At 37.7% G+C, this 19,652-nt stretch overlaps 1 protein-coding gene across 1 annotated transcript in view; it reads left to right on the top strand.

Moving 5' to 3' along the window:
* Positions 1 to 19,652, top strand: part of SCFD1 (sec1 family domain containing 1) — a 47,585-nt gene that overhangs the window by 14,940 nt on the left and 12,993 nt on the right. Inside the window, exons 9-16 of the mRNA XM_070756094.1 lie at positions 788 to 873; positions 1,969 to 2,068; positions 6,022 to 6,161; positions 7,223 to 7,313; positions 10,774 to 10,847; positions 11,700 to 11,781; positions 16,361 to 16,457; positions 17,637 to 17,707. Coding sequence (XP_070612195.1) covers positions 788 to 873; positions 1,969 to 2,068; positions 6,022 to 6,161; positions 7,223 to 7,313; positions 10,774 to 10,847; positions 11,700 to 11,781; positions 16,361 to 16,457; positions 17,637 to 17,707 — 741 coding nt within the window. The remainder of the gene's footprint in view (positions 1 to 787; positions 874 to 1,968; positions 2,069 to 6,021; positions 6,162 to 7,222; positions 7,314 to 10,773; positions 10,848 to 11,699; positions 11,782 to 16,360; positions 16,458 to 17,636; positions 17,708 to 19,652) is intronic.

The following is a 19,652-nucleotide window of genomic DNA, read 5'->3' as shown; positions in this document are numbered from 1 at the left end:
GAATTCAAAATAATATTTTCCCATGGGAAAGATTCTTATTAATCTTATTTAAAATTTATCTAGACCTTTAGTCCGTTGTAACTTTCTAAACTGAAAGCTTTAATCACCCCTTTGTTGTTTATTCAAAAAACATTACTCTGTAAACTTGTGTTTAAAACTGATTTTTTTTAAGGTAACTCACCTAGTGAGTTTATCTAAAAGCTATCCAAAGGTTCCTAATAAAAGGTTCCTAATAATGAAAAGCAGCTAATGAGCAGTTTCCAAAACTTATTAGAAAAGAAGTCTGCAAACACAAAGAAAAAGACTATGGTTTGAGCAAGACAGCAATTTTTTTAATCTCCCAGAACTCTAAACCCAACAGGGACTGTTGTCTGAAGCGCTTGTGAGCCATCTTTCTTATCCAAAGAAGAATCATGATGAGACAGTCTATTGCCAGCTCTTCATTCTGTCACAGTTGTCAGCTCTACTTTTTGCAGAGCCCTCTTCACTTCATCATTTTTTTCAGCACAACTAGATCACAAAAAAAAGATTCTGAAATGATAACGGATTGCTCTGGAGAAAACAATATTTTCAGTAAAGAGATCTATTGAGATCTAGAAAAATAGTAATGATGTGAATGCTTTTGGATATATCTTATTAATTATTGAGAAATTCATGACCCCTTTTCCCAATTATTTTCTGTTTTTGTCCCAGTTTTGCAAGAAATCTACAGGTGTGTTCCTCTTCCCACTCCCTCCATATAGCACCAACTTTATAGGTTTTTGAAAATTGTATTTTGTTTCCATAGAAATTGGATAAGAAACTCCGAGAGAACCTTAGAGATGCCAGAAATAGCCTTTTCACCGGCGACACACTTGGGGCTGGGCAATTTAGGTAACGTTTTCACTTTTTGGCAATATGTATTTAAATATTATTTAATTAGTTCTTTGTAGAATTAAAGTACAGTGATACCTCGTCTTAGGAACTTAATTGGTTCCGGGAGGAGGTTTGTAAGGTGAAAAGTTCATAAGACGAAACAATGTTTACCATAGGAAACAATGTAAAACCGATTAATGCGTGCAAGCAAAAAAAAAATAGCAAAAACGGCGCTCCGCTGGGCACCGCCACCCGGCTGTCACCTTTTGAAACAGCCAGGCGCTTCTTGGCATTATCCCAAATGCCGAATCTGGAAGTTCTGCAAAAGTTCAGGTTCGGGTTCAGGAGGCTGCCGAGAAGTACCGCAGCCCGGCTGTCACCTTTGCAGAAGAGCGTGGAGCTGTTGGCCAGTCGGGAGGCTCAAACGGAGGTGGGGAATCCCAATAGGGAATTCCAGGGGCGGAGCTTTGACGTCACGGAGACGTCCTTCCTGGCCGGCCAAAATGTGGACTCCAGGAAGGACATTTTCGTGACATCAAAGCTCTGCCCCTGGAATTCCCTATTGGGATTCCCCACCTCCATTTGAGCCTCCCGACTGGCCGACAGCTCCACGGCTCTTCTGCAAAGATGACAGCCGGGCGGTGGACCGGTGGTGCTTCTCGGCATTCTCCTGACCGCCGAACCCGAACTTTTGCCGAACTTCCGGGTTCGGCATTCGCGGCAGCGGGTTCGTAAGGTGAAACAAGTTTGTAAGAAGAGGCAAAAAAATTCCAACCCCGGTTTTGTATCTCGAAAAGTTCGTATGACGAGGGGTTCGTATCATGAGGTACTACTGTATGTCGCTGCTTCTCCATAGCTTACTTATTGTTGTAGTAAATAAAAGCAGTATTTAAAAATGTTTCTTGAAGAAAATTGATGATTAAGAAGATTGTTTTAGACAGACTCTTGTTAGCTTTTAGTATAATTTTATGCAGAAATGTTTCATTTTATTAAAAAAACTCTATATTCAGTGGAACAGTTCTTCATGTTCATTGCAACTCCTAGAGTGTTCTAATTCAGTTGTAATAAGTATACAGATAGCAATAGAGATTCTAAACAGATTTTTCTTTCTAGTTTTCAGAGACCTCTTTTAGTACTTGTTGACAGAAATATAGATTTGGCAACTCTTCTACATCATACTTGGACCTACCAAGCCTTAGTACATGATGTACTGGTAAGTAATATGTGTATTATCTTTTTTCCCCTCTTCTTTTTACTCTCACTTCCATAATACAAAAATATAATGCAATGCATGCACCTCGCCCACTATTCTTACTTGAAACCAGTAATTTAAAAATCAGTTTCTTTTCAAATAGCTGATATCCCAAGAGATATGCCAATCTATCAGTTAATGCCTGCTTTGCTTTTGCTATATAGATTTAGGAATGTAAGTAATCCAAGGTGTGCTGTATAGTTTTGCTACATATGGTATGATTTATTTTGACATAATGGATTGCCCAGATTTTGGCTGAGCTTGGTCACCAGCCGTTATTTTTAGTTAGAAAAATTCCATTTTTCTCATTTGTTCCTGCACAGTGATGAAGTGTCTGTATCCAATTGCCTGGCAAGAGGATTTTATGTAAGAAAATCTGTCCTGTGGAGGAACATACAGTCTGATGCCATGGAGGAGGGAAATAATCTTGCTTTCCCTACTTTGCTTTCAAAACCCCTTGAAATTTTATTCTTCCAGTGGCCTATAATAGAGGTTTACTACCCTAATTATCATAATAGGATAGAATAATGGTATTATGTGAGGAGAATCATCACTGTTCATGTATATTGTTGGATTAGTAAAAGTAAAAGTCTGGACTTGGAAAGGATTGTGGAAAATGTACTGAAAATACAATATATGCAGCATACGGTATATTACATGCAGTGGTCCCCAACCTTTGGGCCATCAGGGACTGGTTCCATGGAGAGACGTTTTCCATGGACCAGAGTGGGTGTAGTTTTGTATGCTGCCTGCATCACACGAATGAGGTTTCACTTGTTTGTGCAGTCTGGTTTCTGGTATACCGTGGCCTGACGCCAGATGCAAAGGATTCATATGTCAAAACAATTGGAAATGATTGAAAAAAATGGTTGTATCTTTGATTAATAAAACAAAATAGAAGTTTAGAGTATGGACTGTGTAAGAAATCTAGAGAAAAGGTGAACTAACTGCAAAGTACTTGCCCTTTATTGCTTAAAATTGGTTTAATTACTTTAAATAAAATTACAGTCAGTCCCAAATAATGTCAATGAAATTTCTTTAAAATGATGCTGTTCTGTCCAAAACCCTATCTCATAGATTGCGTTCTACCAAAATATAAAACATATTTTACTTGGTAATATGCATTTTGCCTGTTATTTAGATTTTTCTGAAGTATGTCCATAAAATATGTTTTGATCTCTTCAGTATTTATTTATTTCTCAAAGCTACACATTAAATATTAAAATATCATTAATCACCACAAGGTGGTGGAAGTGTTACATATTAATAACCTCAATCAAAAAGTATTCTTTCGTAGTTATGAATGTAATACAGTGATCTCTCGGTTAGCGCGGGGATTACGTTCCAAGACCTCCCGCGCTAACCGATTTCCGCGTTATATTGGATGCGGAAGTAAAACCACCATCTGCGCATGTGCGCCATTTTTTTCATGGCCGCACATGCGCAGATGGTGGAGTTTGCGTGTGGGCGGCGGGGAAGACCAAGGGAAGATTCCTTCAGCCGCCCAACAGCTGATCTGCTCCGCAGCGCGGAAGCAGCGAGGAGCCGAAGATGGGGTAAAGGCAAAGGGGAAACCCCATCTTCGGCTCCTCGCTGCTGCCGCGCTGCGGGGCGGATCAGGTGTTGGGCGGCTGAAGGAACCTTCCCTTGGTCTTCCCGCTTGCCGCTTGCCAGTCCACACACGCCCCCCTGGATGAGCCGGCCACAGGGGCGAGGGGTGGGGATGAAGGGGCAGGACTTCCCGGGCGGAAGGCATGCTCGGCTCTGCCGCTCCAGCCTCTTTTGGCCGAGCCTCCCCGGCCAAGCAGCCAGGGAAGTCGAGCGAGGCGTGGCGGCGGCAGCGCTGCTTCTCCGGTCGCCCGGTCCTCTCCTGCCTCCTGCGCCGATGTTCCCCGCTGCGACGGAAGGCAGTCGCTTGGCTAGGGAGGCTCGGCCGAAAGGGGCTGGAGCGGCAGAGCCGAGCACGCCTTCCGCCCGGGAAGTCCTGCCCCTTCATCCCCACCCCTCGCCCCTGTGGTCGGCGGGGATGAAAGGGCAGGACTCCCTGGGTGGAAGGCGTGCTCGGCTCTGCCGCTCCAGCCACTTTCGGCCGAGCCTCCCTAGCCAAGCGACTGCCTTCCGTCGCAGCGGGGAACATCGGCGCAGGAGGCAGGAGAGGACCGGGCGACCGGAGAAGCAGCGCTGCCGCCGCCACGCCTGGCTCGACTTCCCTGGCTGCTTGGCCGGGGAGGCTCGGCCGAAAGCGGCTGGAGCGGCAGAGCCGAGCACGCCTTCCACCCAGGGAGTCCTGCCCTTTCATCCCCGCCGACCACAGGGGCGAGGGGTGGGGATGAAGGGGCAGGACTTCCCGGGCGGAAGGCGTGCTCGGCTCTGCCGCTCCAGCCGCTTTCGGCCGAGCCTCCCCGGCCAAGCAGCCAGGGAAGTCGAGCCAGGCGTGGCGCTGGCTGTCAACTTTTCTTTTTAGCACTGGGGAGGCAAGTCAGCTCCTGCCCAGTTTTAAAAAGAAAAGTTGACAGCCAGCGATTGTTCCGCTGCCGCCAGCATGGCCTGGCTGGCAGCGGAAGATGTAACGGAGCCCACGGGGGATTCGCCTTCCTCCCACCCGCAGCCGAGACTGATTGTGGGCTCCTTCGCAACCTTGGAGAGCTTCCGGGGCATGAAAGCTCACGAAAACCAGGAAGCTCTCCGAGGTTGCGAAGGAGCCCACGATCAGTCGGCTGCCGGCGGGAGGAAAGCGAATGCCACGGGGCTGGGCTCGGCTCCCCCCTCGGCTCCCCCCCTTACCAGCCCCGCCGCGGAAGGCTCCATTCTGTTCCCTGCCGGCCCGATTGAGCGGCCGGCGGTCTCCATTCAGGGAACAGAATAAAAAAAAATTTATTTTTTAATATTTTATTTTTTTAAATAATATTTTTTGAAAAACCGCGTTGCAGCGTTTCGCGCTAATCGAGAACGCGCAAGTCGAGGGACCACTGTACAATTAAAAAATCTAAAATGTGCAATTTTATGGAAAGAATTGTTCTAAGCAACTGAATTAAATTTGTAATTAAAAAGATTACAAACTCTTTCATTGTATTAATTACTTGACATGTCAAAATAAATACATATTTTATAGTATACAGGCTTCATGGTGATATATCAACTTTTTAATAGGTTAAATTAAATTCAATATAAGGTTTGTATTCTAAATGCAAAATTATTTTTTACATTGACCCATATTCCCATGGCACAGTCCATAGTTCTTCTAAAGAAGGGATTGTGTGCAATTTCCATGGAGAACTATATGGTATTCTACCAGCTGTTATCATTTACAAGCCAACTCCATATGTTTTGCAGCATTCATATAAGATTAAGTAATGCTTAATGGAAAAACAGCTGGTAAGAATTAAAATTAATATTTTAAATTTGTATCATTCTATAGTGAATTATCTTCCAGGGTTATTGAGCTTTATGACCTGGCTACTATATGAAAAAATGATCAAACCTATTGTCATTTAGAACACTTGTATAATATGAATTAACAGTTTTAGTAATCAACATAGGTATAATACTATACTAATGGGAAAAATATTTGTTCCAGACTATAAAATATTGAGTAATTTTCAGAATTAGTCAGAATTTCAAAATTTACCCAGAAATAATGAATAATTAGTAACTAAATACTACTAATTTTTAAGGCCAAGTATTCTAGCATATATTAATCAGAAAAAAAATGCATGTTCTTATTGGTATATAATATATACAATTTAAAAGAAAAATTAAAATGTTATCCTTAGTTGAAAAACTGTCTTACTTTATTTACAAGAGCAAAACATCAAATAAGTTTGGTGTTTTAAATAACATATTTTGAATTTAAGAAGGACTATTGAAGTACTAGTTAATAGGCAATAATCTCTAATTAAAGTAATCTTTTCTAGGATTTTCATTTAAACAGAGTAGTTTTGGAAGAATCTTCAGGAACGGAAAATTCTGTAGCAGGTGCTAGACCAAAGAAAAAAAACAAAAAAACATATGATTTAACTGCAGCTGATAAATTTTGGCAGAAACATAAAGGAAGGTAAGTAGAATATTTTACATCACCAGTTCACCATTTATGCTTCGATTTATATTACTATTTTCTCAGTAAGTTAAACTAAATTTAAAATGTAACATGAAGGAAGCTCTAAATAACATTTTAAAAATGTATGTTTAAAATACACATTTATAATTAAAAATAGTTTACACAATATTTATTAGGAAGTGGGTATGTCTAGTTTAATGAAAAGAAGGACCAGGGAGAGACATGATAGCCGTTTTCCAATATCTCAGAAGTTGCCACAAAGAAGAGGGAGTCAGGCTGTTCTCGAAAGCACCTGAGGACAGAACAAGAAGCAATGGGTGGAAACTAGAAGCAAGTTAGAACTAAGGAGACATTTCCTGACAGTTAGAACAATTAATTAGTAGAAGTTGCCTCCAAAAGTTGTGAGTGCTCCAACACTGGAAGTGTTTAAGAAGAAGTTGGATAACCGTTTGTCTCAAGTAGTGTAGGGTTTCTTGCCTAATCAGGGGATTAGACTAGAAGACCTTTGGAATACTGTGTTCAGTTCTGGAGACCTCACCTACAAAAAGATATTGACAAAATTGAACGGGTCCAAAGACGGGCTACAAGAATGGTGGTAGGTCTTAAGCATAAATCGTATCAGGAAAGACTTCATGAACTCAATCTGTATAGTCTGGAGGACAGAAGGAAAAGGGGGGACATAATCGAAACATTTAAATATGTTAAAGGGTTAAATAAGGTTCAGGAGGGAAGTGTTTTTAATAGGAAAGTGAACACAAGAACAAGGGGACACAATCTGAAGTTAGTTGGGGGAAAGATCAAAAGCAACATGAGAAAATATTATTTTACTGAAAGAGTAGTAGATCCTTGGAACACACTTCCAGCAGACGTTGGTAAATCCACAGTAACTGAATTTAAACATGCCTGGGATAAACATATATCCATTGTAAGATAAAATACAGGAAATAGTATAAGGGCAGACTAGTTGGACCATGAGGTCTTTTTCTGCCGTCAGTCTTCTATGTTTCTATGACCTCTAAAATCCCTTCCAACTCTGTTATTCTATTCTATTCCATTAGTCCTTTTCCAGAGGTAGCAGAGTCTGTCCAGCAAGAGTTGGAATCCTACAGAACTCAAGAAGATGAAGTGAAGCGGCTTAAAAGTATAATGGTAAGATTTATTGATATAATAAAAATACTCTTTTGGGACTTCATACGTTTCTTTAAATATATTGATATTTTAAAAATATGCTGGAAGTTGCTTTTTGGTTAATTTAGAATTCTAAAAATTTAAAAAAAGTTTTTAAATCAGTTCTACAGCCTTGTAAACATTTTCACAATCTATTGTATACATTGAGATCAAACAACTTTTGTAACTGATTACAAATGGATTCCAAGTAGGTATGAGAGCTACTCTTCTAGGGGAGCAAAATTGAATCTTTGTATCTTCTAAGAAGAAAACTTAGAGATAAAAAAATACTACAGAAAAATAGATGAAGAAATGTTAACATTTATATTTATTTTCCCAATCAGCCAGCTTTGCTTACTTCTGTATATCTAATAATATAAATATTATTCTATATTATCACCAAGTTTATTTAAAATAGATAACATGGGGATTTCAGCCAAACTGTCTGCTACAGTAGAACAATCACATTTTACACCTAAAACCCTTTTGAAAGCAGTCTTCCACAAAAATGAAAAGAGAAATCTCATTCCAGAGTTTAAGATAATATAGTTTAATATTGAAAAATGCTGATTTTCTTCTTTCTTTGAAATCTTGTCAAATTTTGAATCTTAGAATCAATGTCATTTGAAATAGAAAATTGATCTTGGGTAATATATCCTGAGTCCTAAGTAGGAAATTTTTCTAGATTTTAATACTTTATTTCAATTATTTCCATGTATTTTTTAAAATATATTTTTATTATGTCCTGTCAAGTAGAATCATATCTTTCACTAAATTTACTACTTACTATATCTGTTTGTTAACAAAACCCTCTTCATTAAAGGTTAAATTCCTTGTTATTTTTTTAGTTTACATTAAATTTATATCCAGAAAGGCAAACAAAGGCTTTAATTACACCACTGTATGGAGCATAATTACCCTCTCTTATTATACATACCTTCTGTATAGCAGTAGCAATAGCATACATGTGTGTGTGTTTGTGTGTGTCATATATTTTTGCTGATAATGAAAAGGAAGGGAGACTAGTATAGATCTATTTCAAGCTAATGAAATCAGTTAGCCATACCCTTACCGGTGTTTGAATCTGGGTAGTCTGCCTGTAAGGCAATAGCTTTAACCTCTAGACCAGTGTTTCCCAACCAGTGTGCCGCGGCACACTAGTGTGCCGCGGGACATGGTCAGGTGTGCCGCAAGCCCGGCCTGGCTGGAGCTTCCCGGTGATGACAAGTGAGCTTTTGGGGCCCGGTGGGAGGGCGCCGGCCACTGTTGCTTCTAAAGCTGCGTGGGCGTGCGCCCACACAGCCATTATGAAACCCCCCCTCCCACAGAAATTTTCTGAAGTGGCGCAAAGCCACACAGTCCTGAATCGCTCCCTTCTCCGGCCAGCAAAGCCGGCTGCCCAGGAAAGGGCCGCATTTGAAAAGCGCGCGTTTAAAAAGCGCGCCGCTTTCCCAGGCAGCCGGCTTGCTGGCCGGAGAAGCAAGCGATCCGGGAGTGTGTGGCTTTGCGCCTTGATGACAATAACGGCGCCGTGGTGGCCTTCAAGCGCCCCCCTTCGTGGTGCCTGGCCACCCGTTCCTGCAGGTAAAAGTCGGGCGGAGTACCGGGAGGCGGCGGCGAATGGCCGGGCGCTGAGCTTCATGGACACCTGGGAGGGCGAAGGGGTGAATGTGGCTACTGCCTCTTGGGCGGAGGCGAAGGCAACCGCGGAGTCTGTGCTGGGGCCATGCGGGGCCGCTGATCCAGGGGGCCGCGGACCGGCAAGCCGCCCTCCACTCTCTCTCTCTGCTCTTGCTCTCTCTTTCTCTCTCTGTTGCCGGCGTGGTGCACAAGAGAGAAAGAGAGAGAGAAAAAGGAGGAGAGAGAGAGAGAAATGAGAACAAAAAGGGGAGAAAAAAGGAGAAATGAGAAAATGATTGAGGCAGAGAATGAGAGGAGAGAGAAACAAAAGAGAGAGAGAGGGGTGATTCTTGAAGCATATGGTAAAAAGCACCCAAATAATAAGAACCCCCCCCCCAGCCCTCACCTGTTTTTGAAAAGAATAAAAGAGAAAAAAAACCCAGCCCTCACCTGGTTTTGGAAATAGTTTGAGTGTGTATACACACACACACTTAAGGGGGGGAGAGAGACAGGGATGGAAAAAGAGGAGAAGTGAGAGGGAGAATGAGGGAAAAAGGGAGGAAGACAGAGAAATGAGGAACATGAGAGAGAAAAGGGGGAAAGACAGGAGAAGTACCCAGAAATGAGACAGTGGTATAAATTTGAGGAGGGATGATTGATTATTGACTGTATTTATAAGGAGATGTTACATGGGATTGTATATATGAGGGGGTTATGTATTTATTTTATTTATTTTATTTATTTTATTTATTTTATTTATTTTATTTATTTTATTTATTTTATTTATTTTATTTATTTTTTTATTTTATTTATTTTTTTATTTTATTTATTTTATTTATTCATTCATTCATTCATTCATTCATTCATTTATTTATTTATGTCATTTTGGTTGGTGGTGTGCCCCAGGATTTTGTAAATGTAAAAAAGGTTGAAAATCACTGCTCTAGACACACACACACACACACACAGAGGGTACAGCATAATTCGAGAGGGTAATTATGCTCCATACAACAGTCTAGTAAATTAAAGTAAATTACTCATACTCATGTGTGACCCTGGCAGTGTACACAATTAAAAGACAGATTAACAACCAAAAAAATTCAACCATTAAAACCAATTAAAAACAAAAATTACAGTGTCAAAAACAATTGGGGGGATGCTGTCTAAACTTACACACAGTCCAACCATTTAATGGGCTCCCTACTTCCATGGGATCCCCAAGCCCAATGGCACATCCAAGTTTTGAGGCCTTTCTTGAAGGCCAGCAGGATTGCAGCCAATCTAACTATACATAGTTCTCCCCTCTTCTGTACCTCCAGTTTCCTCCCTAGTTCCACAAAGTTCATTTTCTGTCATGAACTGTTTGTTTGTTTTATTTTTATCCTGCCTTTATTAGTCTACAAATAACTCAAGGCAGAGAACATAACTAACAGATAGGATGTCATATAAAGAGGAAATCTCTGTGGTTATCATGATGGCTATTCTTTTTGCTTCCAGATAACTTTCAATGTAAATAGGATTTTTCCATCTGTATCTAATCCATCATTGCCCGGCCTCTCATGATATGCTAATGTCATGTAATTTGGATTTCTTATTGTATGTCTAAAACACTTATTCAGAGAATCATTTTTCTGATAAGATGCAAGTCAGGTCTAAATAAGTTGCTTATAATTAATAAGACTTCATTGTGATCTTTCTGAATTGCTTTAACTGCCTGTTCTTCAAAGTTATGTACAACAAGAATTGCATTCTGTATAAATTAAATTAGTTTTTAAGCATTTATGAATAAAAATAAATAAAAATACATTTTTTTTCTTCTTAGGGGCTGGAAGGTGAAGATGAAGGAGCAATAAGTATGTTGTCTGATAATACAGCTAAACTAACGTCAGCTGTTAGGTAAGTATGAAACACTTTTAATGGGCAAGAATTTCACCATTTAATCACTTTTCTTCCTTAAACTGATATCATACTATATTTCATATTAAGTGCAATGCTCTTCTTTAAATATTTTGTGAAATATTAAAGTAATATAATGATGTAAAACCATATGTTGCAAATTTACATTTTGAGAAAAGTAGCAGCTGTTTAAGTATTGAAAACAATTTTATGGATTATTACATGTTGCAAAATTAATTTTAATTCCTGTATTGTAGCCTCAACTTAATAGATATACTAAATTATTAGGAAGGATTTAAACCAAGAACTGTTTTATGGCCATCATTCAGAAATATGATGAGGTAGAATAGCTAGTTTATAACAAAACTGGACAGTTCTGTTATCTGCAGTCATATTAGTTTAAAAAATGAGAGTGTCAAAACTAGATGCGTTAGCTGCAAAATCATACTGGTAAAAGAAGAAGTGTCAAAGTCTTAAGATTTCAGAATATATATATATTCTGAAATCTTAAGACTTTGACACTTCTTCTTTTACCAGTATGATTTTGTAGCTAACACATCTAATACATATATATATAAATTTGGACAGTATATTCATATTTTCTTCTTGTGTGGTACACTCTGTGGCCAGCAAATAAGGACAAAACAGGATCTAAATATTATTTAGGTCAGAATACTTTTCATATTTTCCTGAAGCCCAGTTCTGAGATGCACCTTAATCGAGTCTTCCTTTTCCTGCTTTTATTTGATACATTTGTACTATTTGAGATTTATTTCCAAATTGCACACAACACTAATTATGTTATTAAAATAGAATAAACAGACGAGTTAATTTGAACGAAATCTTTTTCAGTTCTCTTCCAGAACTTCTAGAAAAGAAAAGACTCATAGATCTTCATACAAATGTAGCAACAGCCGTTCTGGAACATATAAAGGTATTGCCATTTGAAAATTTATCAGATTTATAGTTAATCGGTCCTTTTAATTGAGTATCTTAAGAAAAATGTTCAGCCATATGTTTTATTCCTTTCAAAAATAATATGCAACAAAAAAATACAGAGAGATACTGTCTGCTATGAAATTTGATTCCAAGTTTTAGCTGTGACTGAATCAACGCAGAGGAAATGGCAGAGACAGAGTTTTTGGCGAGAGAGTATTCAGTAGTAGTTATAATGAACAATTGGTTGCATTATGTTTCTCTTATATGTACTAGTTGAACATAATTGGCACTCTGCAAGATAGCTTACATTCATCAGATAATAAAAAGCTTTGATTTTCAGCCATTACTAATTTTCACTGTTTAGTTTTCTTAAATCTTCTCTCCCAGATCTATTTTATAAAATAAGGCTGCCATTTAGATCAGTGTTGATTTATATTTTATTATCATTTTGTGTATTTGTGGAGGAGAAAAGGGGGAAAAAATTAAACTTCAATAGTAATAAAATTGCATAATGTTATGTGCTTAGTAAAATAGTCCTATTTCCTAGTTACTCTAACTTTAATCTGCTCATCGTGGTTTGTGAAATTTTAACAATTGTTTGACTCCCAAGAGTTTCTGTGGGACTTAAACTCTTTTTTTCTTTCTTTGGATAAAGTAATCATTTAAAAAGGAAAGAGTCTCAGAGAGATGTAATAATACCTTGTTGAACAGTACTTGACATGGTTTAAAGTAAGGGTCCCCAAACCCCAGGCCATGGACTGGCATTGCTCCACAGCCCACCAGGAACTGATCCATGCAAGCGAATGAAGCCCCATCCAGAGATAGATGGCATTGAACCAGTATGTGAAATTATTCCCCCCAGTCCAGGGGAAAAACATCACCCATTTCCTGGTATCCAAAAAGTTGGGGGACACTAGTTTAAAGTGCAATCAATATGTATATGAATTTCTGATTTTGACCCATGGGTGAAATGCTCCTGCTTTGCTTGTGCCTATGGGTTCTCGGAGAGCTGGTCTCAAAGGGATTGCGAGGCTCCATCTACCCACCTGGACACTGCCATTTGGATTCTTTTACCCTCTGTGTATGTATAGAAAGTTTTGCGCATGCACAGACGGTAAAAGAACTCAAACGGCAGCAGGTGGGTGGAGCCTTGACCGGCTCTTCGATGACCCAAAGGCACGAGTGAACTGGGAACATTTCACCTCTATTTTGACCTCTTTCTTCAGAGCTCCAATAAATTACAAAATATTATCTTGTGTCATCCATGCCAAGAAGAAATAAATCCCCTTCAGCATTCATAAAAATGCCACAATGTGTTAGATAAGTAGCATTTTAGATTCTATGCAAATAAAACTGCTCTCAAAACAAAGTGTTCTTTTCAATCCAAGTATCCTTGTCATTTGAGATTGGGTGACAGGGGTTTTTATAATTGTATTTGTTATTAAGCCAAACAAAATAGCTGGTTTTAAACAAGCATAGTGCGGGTTTTTTATTATTTAAAAAATGATTTGGCATAATACAATCCCTTCATAACAGTTTAGCTTGCCTGGAGTTTTCGTTTTAAATTTTTATAGAAAAGCAAACTTCTTTTTAAATAGTCCTATATTTTTATAATTGTTTAAAAATTTTAAAACTTCCATTTATTCCAGAAGCTTTTTACTCAAGCTGTTCTGCCTGACTGAATTCTCATTTTGTCTGGGTTTTTTTAGTAAGCTAAGGCAGAATTACAGACTACTGTGTCATGCTGCTGCAAAAAAGTTAATAAAAGAAAACTAAACAATCCAGGCTTTTTTCCTTCTATGACTTTTCTGGGTACAAATTTTTGAGCACACATTGAATAAGAATTGAACTTTGGAAATTGGTAATCAACCAAAAATTAAATTATTATAATTAAAATATAGTACTGCAGATAGCCAAAGGCCAGAGATAAAAGTTATAGCTGGAATTTTTATTCGTTTTTTGTGATGATATTGAATTTTAAAAGATTTGTCTATTATTGAGAATATCCCCCCCCCCGCATTGTATAAGTACAATCATTTATTCTACTTTTTTGCATTAAATGTTTTTTTACAATTCTCTTTGATAACTGAAGCTTAATTCACTGACATTCTGTTTCCATAGAAAGTAATGCTGAAAATAAAGTTAGTTTATTTTTTCTTCAGTGTTTTACATTGGACCACTGTCAAAATCCAAGGCAGGATGTGGTTTGGAAATACTTCCATAGTTGACTGTCTTTTCCTCCCAAGGCATAGAAATCAGATGGCCTTACTGAATTAGATGCTTTTGACACTGCAGAGGTGGAATAAATTATTAGCATGTCTCCTTTCTGCTTCAGGAAGTTTCTTAGAGAAAAATAAGAGGAAAGAAAGGCTAGCTAACTTTCCTGTAAGTTTTTATCAGTTGAAGCCGAAATGGAGAAGAAATATTATTTTCTAGGATCCTTAATTATTATCTGATGTCTCTGTTGTCTGCATTACAGTAAGAGGTAGTAATTTATTTATTTATTTTTTATCATTAATTTTGTAAAAGAATAATTTATTTTGGAATACATTGGTTGCCCCTAAATCTGTATTTTTAAAAAACATTGTACCATAAATATATGGTAGAATGTGTCAGTGAATATATATACACATCTGCATATGGGCATAGATGTGCTGTCCCCCTTTATGGCCTGTTGAAAGACTGCTTGATCCAGTGAAGTCGTCTATGAATGGAAAAGAGAAACACGATTCAGAAAATGTGAAATAAATGAACATTACCTTTCTCCCATTTCCATCCATAGAAGCCACTCCTGATAGGATCTAGACTTTGTCATTTATGAAGGTAAAGAATTGAGTAGTATCCATACCATATATCTTTGACTTCAGAGTAATTTAATAAAGCTTTATGGGAGTATAATTATAGTGTAGTTTATCAAGGCCAAAATAGTTGATATACTAATTTATATTTTCTACAATGAATCTTAAATGATACTTTTGTATTAGTTCACTTTGCAGCTTATTTTCAAATTGCCTTAGATTATTTTTTTTAAGGCATAGCAAAAGGAACTCTGAGATTAATCACCTTTCAAAAATTCTGGCAGTTTTTTGGCATATTTTGGTGTTTAAGCAAGAAGCTGGAAAGAAACATCAGTATTTCCCAAGATGGATTACCAAATATTTACCGGAAAAGCTTAGAAGAAGAGAAACCTTGTTTTAAGTTATTATTTAACTTAGTAAGTTTTTGGCAATTCAGAAATATAATCAGAATTTAATAGATGCAAGGAAAATATCTGCTTTTATTGGAAGCATTTTTGTACTACTATTTTGAACATCTTTATTCATTTTTCTTTTCACTTGTATTTAGTATGACTTAACTATCAGAAAAAGAGCAACTGTACTTTCAGAGTGTTTCTTCCCCCATCCCTCCACCCCCAGTGGGTCTCTGGTTTTTATTGAGTTTTTTCAGTCTTTAATAGTAATTTTGCAGTAAATATAATGCAAAGTATTACCTTATTTTGTTAAGACTTTTGCATTTACCAATATCCTGTAAAGGATACTAAATTATTGTAGACTGTTTTATAGAAAACTCTAACTTTTATTTCATTAGAAAATTAAAAGTACCTTAAGTATGAACCTCCCCCTCCCACTAAACCATTGATTTGAAATATATAATATAATTTTACCAGACCCCATTCGTTTGCAATTGGTCTGAAATGGTTGCACCCATTGGTTTTGTTTTGTTTTGGGTGGCTAAACTGAGCTTCTAGTTACTCAATAATTTTTTATATCCCGCTTTTATTATTTTTACAAATAACTTAAAATGGCAAATATATCAAAATGCCTTCCTCTTTCTTCTATTTTTCCCACAATGACAAACCTGAGCTGAATTGAGCTCAGAGAAAATGATTGGCCCAAGGTTACCCAGCTGTCTTTCATAGCTAAGGTGTGATTAGAACTTACAGTCTCCTGCTTTCTACAGCTCTGGTGCCTTAACCACTAGACCTAATTGGAAGTAGTTTTAAGATTTTCAGATGATTTGGCTGTAACCTGTTTGATGTAGACAATTTCTGGATATACTGGATTGCTTAAAACCTTGGGGTTTTTTAACCTAATAATTTAATTAGTAAACAATATTATTAAATACTTTTAAAGTATATAATAGTTAGGAAAGATTTTGTGCTGCAGCTGTTTTGAAGGCAAAGGATATAGCAACTGAATCTGATTACCTTCCAGATGAATGATCTGTAAATCCTTGAGTTTGAAATATGATGGAAAAAATATAGAATAGTTTATGTATTCTATGTATTTTCTGCATTTCATGAAAATACATATTATTCATACATATATATATTTACTGTACATATGTACTGTATTCATATATATAATAATACATGTTATTATATATATTTACATATATTGTATATATTTTTGAACCTTACTACTTATTCAAAGAACCTATGCGATTGTTTTTAGTTTTTTACTATGGAAAATGTATTTAAAATATAGAAACATTTTTTACTTTCAAATAGAAATTGGTGTGTGGCTATGTGCATATACAAAAACACTTTCCAATGGCAACTTCTTTTCATTCAGACTCGGAAACTAGATGTGTATTTTGAATATGAAGAAAAAATTATGAGCAAATCCACATTGGACAAATCACTTTTGGATATGATTTCTGATCCTGATGGTAAGTGTATATTTTGGATTAATTGCAAAGTTCCTTTCTGTTAATTAATGTTCTGAAGATGAGTTAATTAACTTGCTTACTGTCATTGATTAAATAGCAGAGCTAGAAGAACCAAAGATCTTGTATTATATAAAGTAGATATAAACTTTGCTATAAGTAAAGTTATAGACTATTGTTTGTAACCTATTGTATCTACATATTTCCAATCTTGACTATTACATTAAAAAATCTTCTGGTTAATAACTCTTTTAGCTGTCCCTATGAACAGAGGAATCTCATTAGAGGACTGGTGGGCAAAGTCAGCATTTATAACTTGTACAAATTGTTTATTTTAAGAGATGTAATACATTTGGGGTTAGTGGTCTGTTGATTTCTAGCAAACCAGGTTTGTGTATTGATCAAAAGTACAACCAGTTATATTCTCAATAGAAATAAGTGATATCTAGTAGCCATGCCACTGCATATCCCTGGTGACCCTGGTGTTTCCCATTGTTTTTCCTGTTATCCATTTTGCTCTACGAATAGGCTTTCCTTCCCATTGGTGTTACTGCACACACACATATACACAGTTGATCTATCCATTATGCAAATTGAGGGATAGTATTATCTCCACTCTGAAGAAAGTATCTCAGGGGAATAACAGATGGAGTGAGTTCAATATGAGCAAATGCTGAATAAGTAGTTACCAAATTGATTCTTGTTCTACTGTATGACACGACTGCTAATTTGTCAGTACTTCTCCTACAGATGTAAACAGCAGTGGGCTACGAGCGGGAACGCTAAATTGCATTCGCTGCCATGGCTTGTAAGTGCTTGCGGGGTCAGCACGATTTTGCTTCTGCACCTGTGGAGATAACAAAATCACGCATGGCGCCGCAGGTGCGCCCGTGTTTCAGTGAAGTTTTTTTGTTTCCGTGCATACAGAAACATGGGTGCACCTGTGGCTCTGCGCAATTTTGCTACCTCCACAGGTACAGAAGCAAAATTGTGCTGGCCCCGCAAGCACTTATGAGCCGCGGCAGCGAGCTCAATTTAGCGTTCCGGCTCGTAGCCCACCGCTGAATGTAAATGCCAAAAGTAAAGTGGTAACCTTTTTATTATTATGATTTTTAGTGAAATGTATTTTATAATTATTTAAAGAAATGTTTTTTTAAAAAAGCAAACCTTTTTTCTGAACAGCGGGAACTGCAGAGGACAAGATGCGACTCTTTCTTATCTATTTCATAAGTTCTGTACAGTTACCTTCTGAGGTATGTTTGAAGCAAACATCTACATATACAGTAGATATAATGTTATTTTTGTCAGTAACATAAGTGAATTTATAGTTTAGGGTTTTTGGTCAATAATATTAAGTCATTTCCTGTTGCACTCTAAATACATTATAAACATTTGAAATATTAATAATAATAAAAATCCCAAGTAATTAATTGTTTGGTTATGGGCCATTAAGTTATATAGATCAATTTTCTCCATGTTAGTCTATCCCAGTCTAACCTGGTTTTTCAGATCCTCCAGAGGCAAGAGGTTAAATCAATATAAATCACTATAAATACAACTTGATTGATATACATAGAAGTTCAGTAAAAAAAGAAATACAAAGGATAATGTGTACATATCTCAAACTCAGAAAATATTAGAGATTCCACTCATTTAACAATAGAAAATAGGGCTGGAATTTCTATCACTAAGTGATGTCATAAAATACTCTAGTTTTTACATCAGCAAAGCTTTTTCACCCATTTCTGTACTAAATAAATAAATTAAAAAATATAAAATTTTTAATAAAGAAATAGACTATTTAAGATTATACTGTTTATACTATTTTTGCAGATATACTATTTAAGGAAAACTATGCAGGTAATATCAGCTATAGTTATCCATTACAGTTATCTATTTACATTTGTTAAATGAATGCTACCTGCAATATTTTCTGATTTCTAGATCTGTAAATACTATCCTTTGAATTTCTTCACTAGTAAACTTTCATATTGTACCAATCAAATTGTATTTACAGTGATTTAAACTCTTGCCTTTGGAGGACCTGAAATGTAAATGTATCTTAATCCACAAAATTTGAATTTGGGAAAGTTGAATTATGTTATATTCAATCTTAAGTTCTCCAAATATTTTGGACTGTAACTTTCCTCACATCCAGCCAGCATGGCAACTAGTCTGATATCATGAAATTTTCATGGACCACCATACATACTAAAGTACTTAGTAAAATACAGTGGAACCTCGGTTAACAACCACAATCTGTTCTGGAATGTTGGTCGTTAGCCAAAATGTTCGCTATCTGAAACAATTTTCCCCATAAGAAATAAAGGAAATAGATTTAATTAGTTCCCAGCCCCTGTTGACTTACTATTTCCTTTATTTCTTATGTGAAAAATTGATCCCTTGTTTATTGCGGGTGTTCTATTCCAGGACCACCCACAATAAAGGATTTTTTTCTCTCCACCCACACACATTGTCCCTCAGTCCCCCCCCCCTTATCTCTTTACCTCTTGTCTCTCTGCCTTTGTCTCTCTCTCTTGGGGAGCAGCAAAGCGTCTCTTTGAGGATAGCGGTGGTAGCAGCTCCGGTGACTTCTCTTCTTGGACAGTGGCGCCGGTGGGGGCCTGGGCATGGACATAACATTCAGGGTGCTTCTCCTCCTCGAAGGGAAGCCACTGGAGCCTCTTCAGCAGTTACCGCCACCGCCATCAGTTGGTCACGCTGGCGCCAGCAGCAACTGCTGAGGTGGCTCCGGCAGCTTCCCTTCGCGGAGCAGCAGCGCTACACACGTCATGCCCAGGCCCCTGCCACCACCATTATCCTCGAAGAGAAGCCGCCAGAGCGACTGCCACCGCCACCACTGTCCTCAAAGAGAAGCTGCCGCCGCCGGGGCCAGCAAACTCAGCGCCTGCCTCATCATAGCCAAAGCGACGCTTTGCTGCTCCCTGGCAAGGCGACAAAGGCAGAGAGGCAAGAGGTAAAGAGGTAAGGAGAGGGGGGGAGTGAGGGACAATGGCTGTAACATTTCGAATAACAATCAAAAATTTCTGTTCGGTATCCAGTGCAAAGTTTTAAACAAAATTTTTGGTTGTTATCTGAAATGTTCGCTATCCAAGGCGTTCTTTAACAGAGATTCCACTGTAATTAGTAAATTAACTTAATTTTATAGGAGTGCTTCCTTTTATTTTCTCAAATAGA

This window comes from Erythrolamprus reginae, chromosome 1 (genome assembly GCF_031021105.1).
Source record: "Erythrolamprus reginae isolate rEryReg1 chromosome 1, rEryReg1.hap1, whole genome shotgun sequence".
Classification (NCBI taxonomy): domain Eukaryota; kingdom Metazoa; phylum Chordata; class Lepidosauria; order Squamata; family Dipsadidae; genus Erythrolamprus; species Erythrolamprus reginae.
The sequence above is the reverse complement of the archived record's forward strand: the minus strand, read 5'-3'. Positions and strand labels throughout refer to the sequence as shown.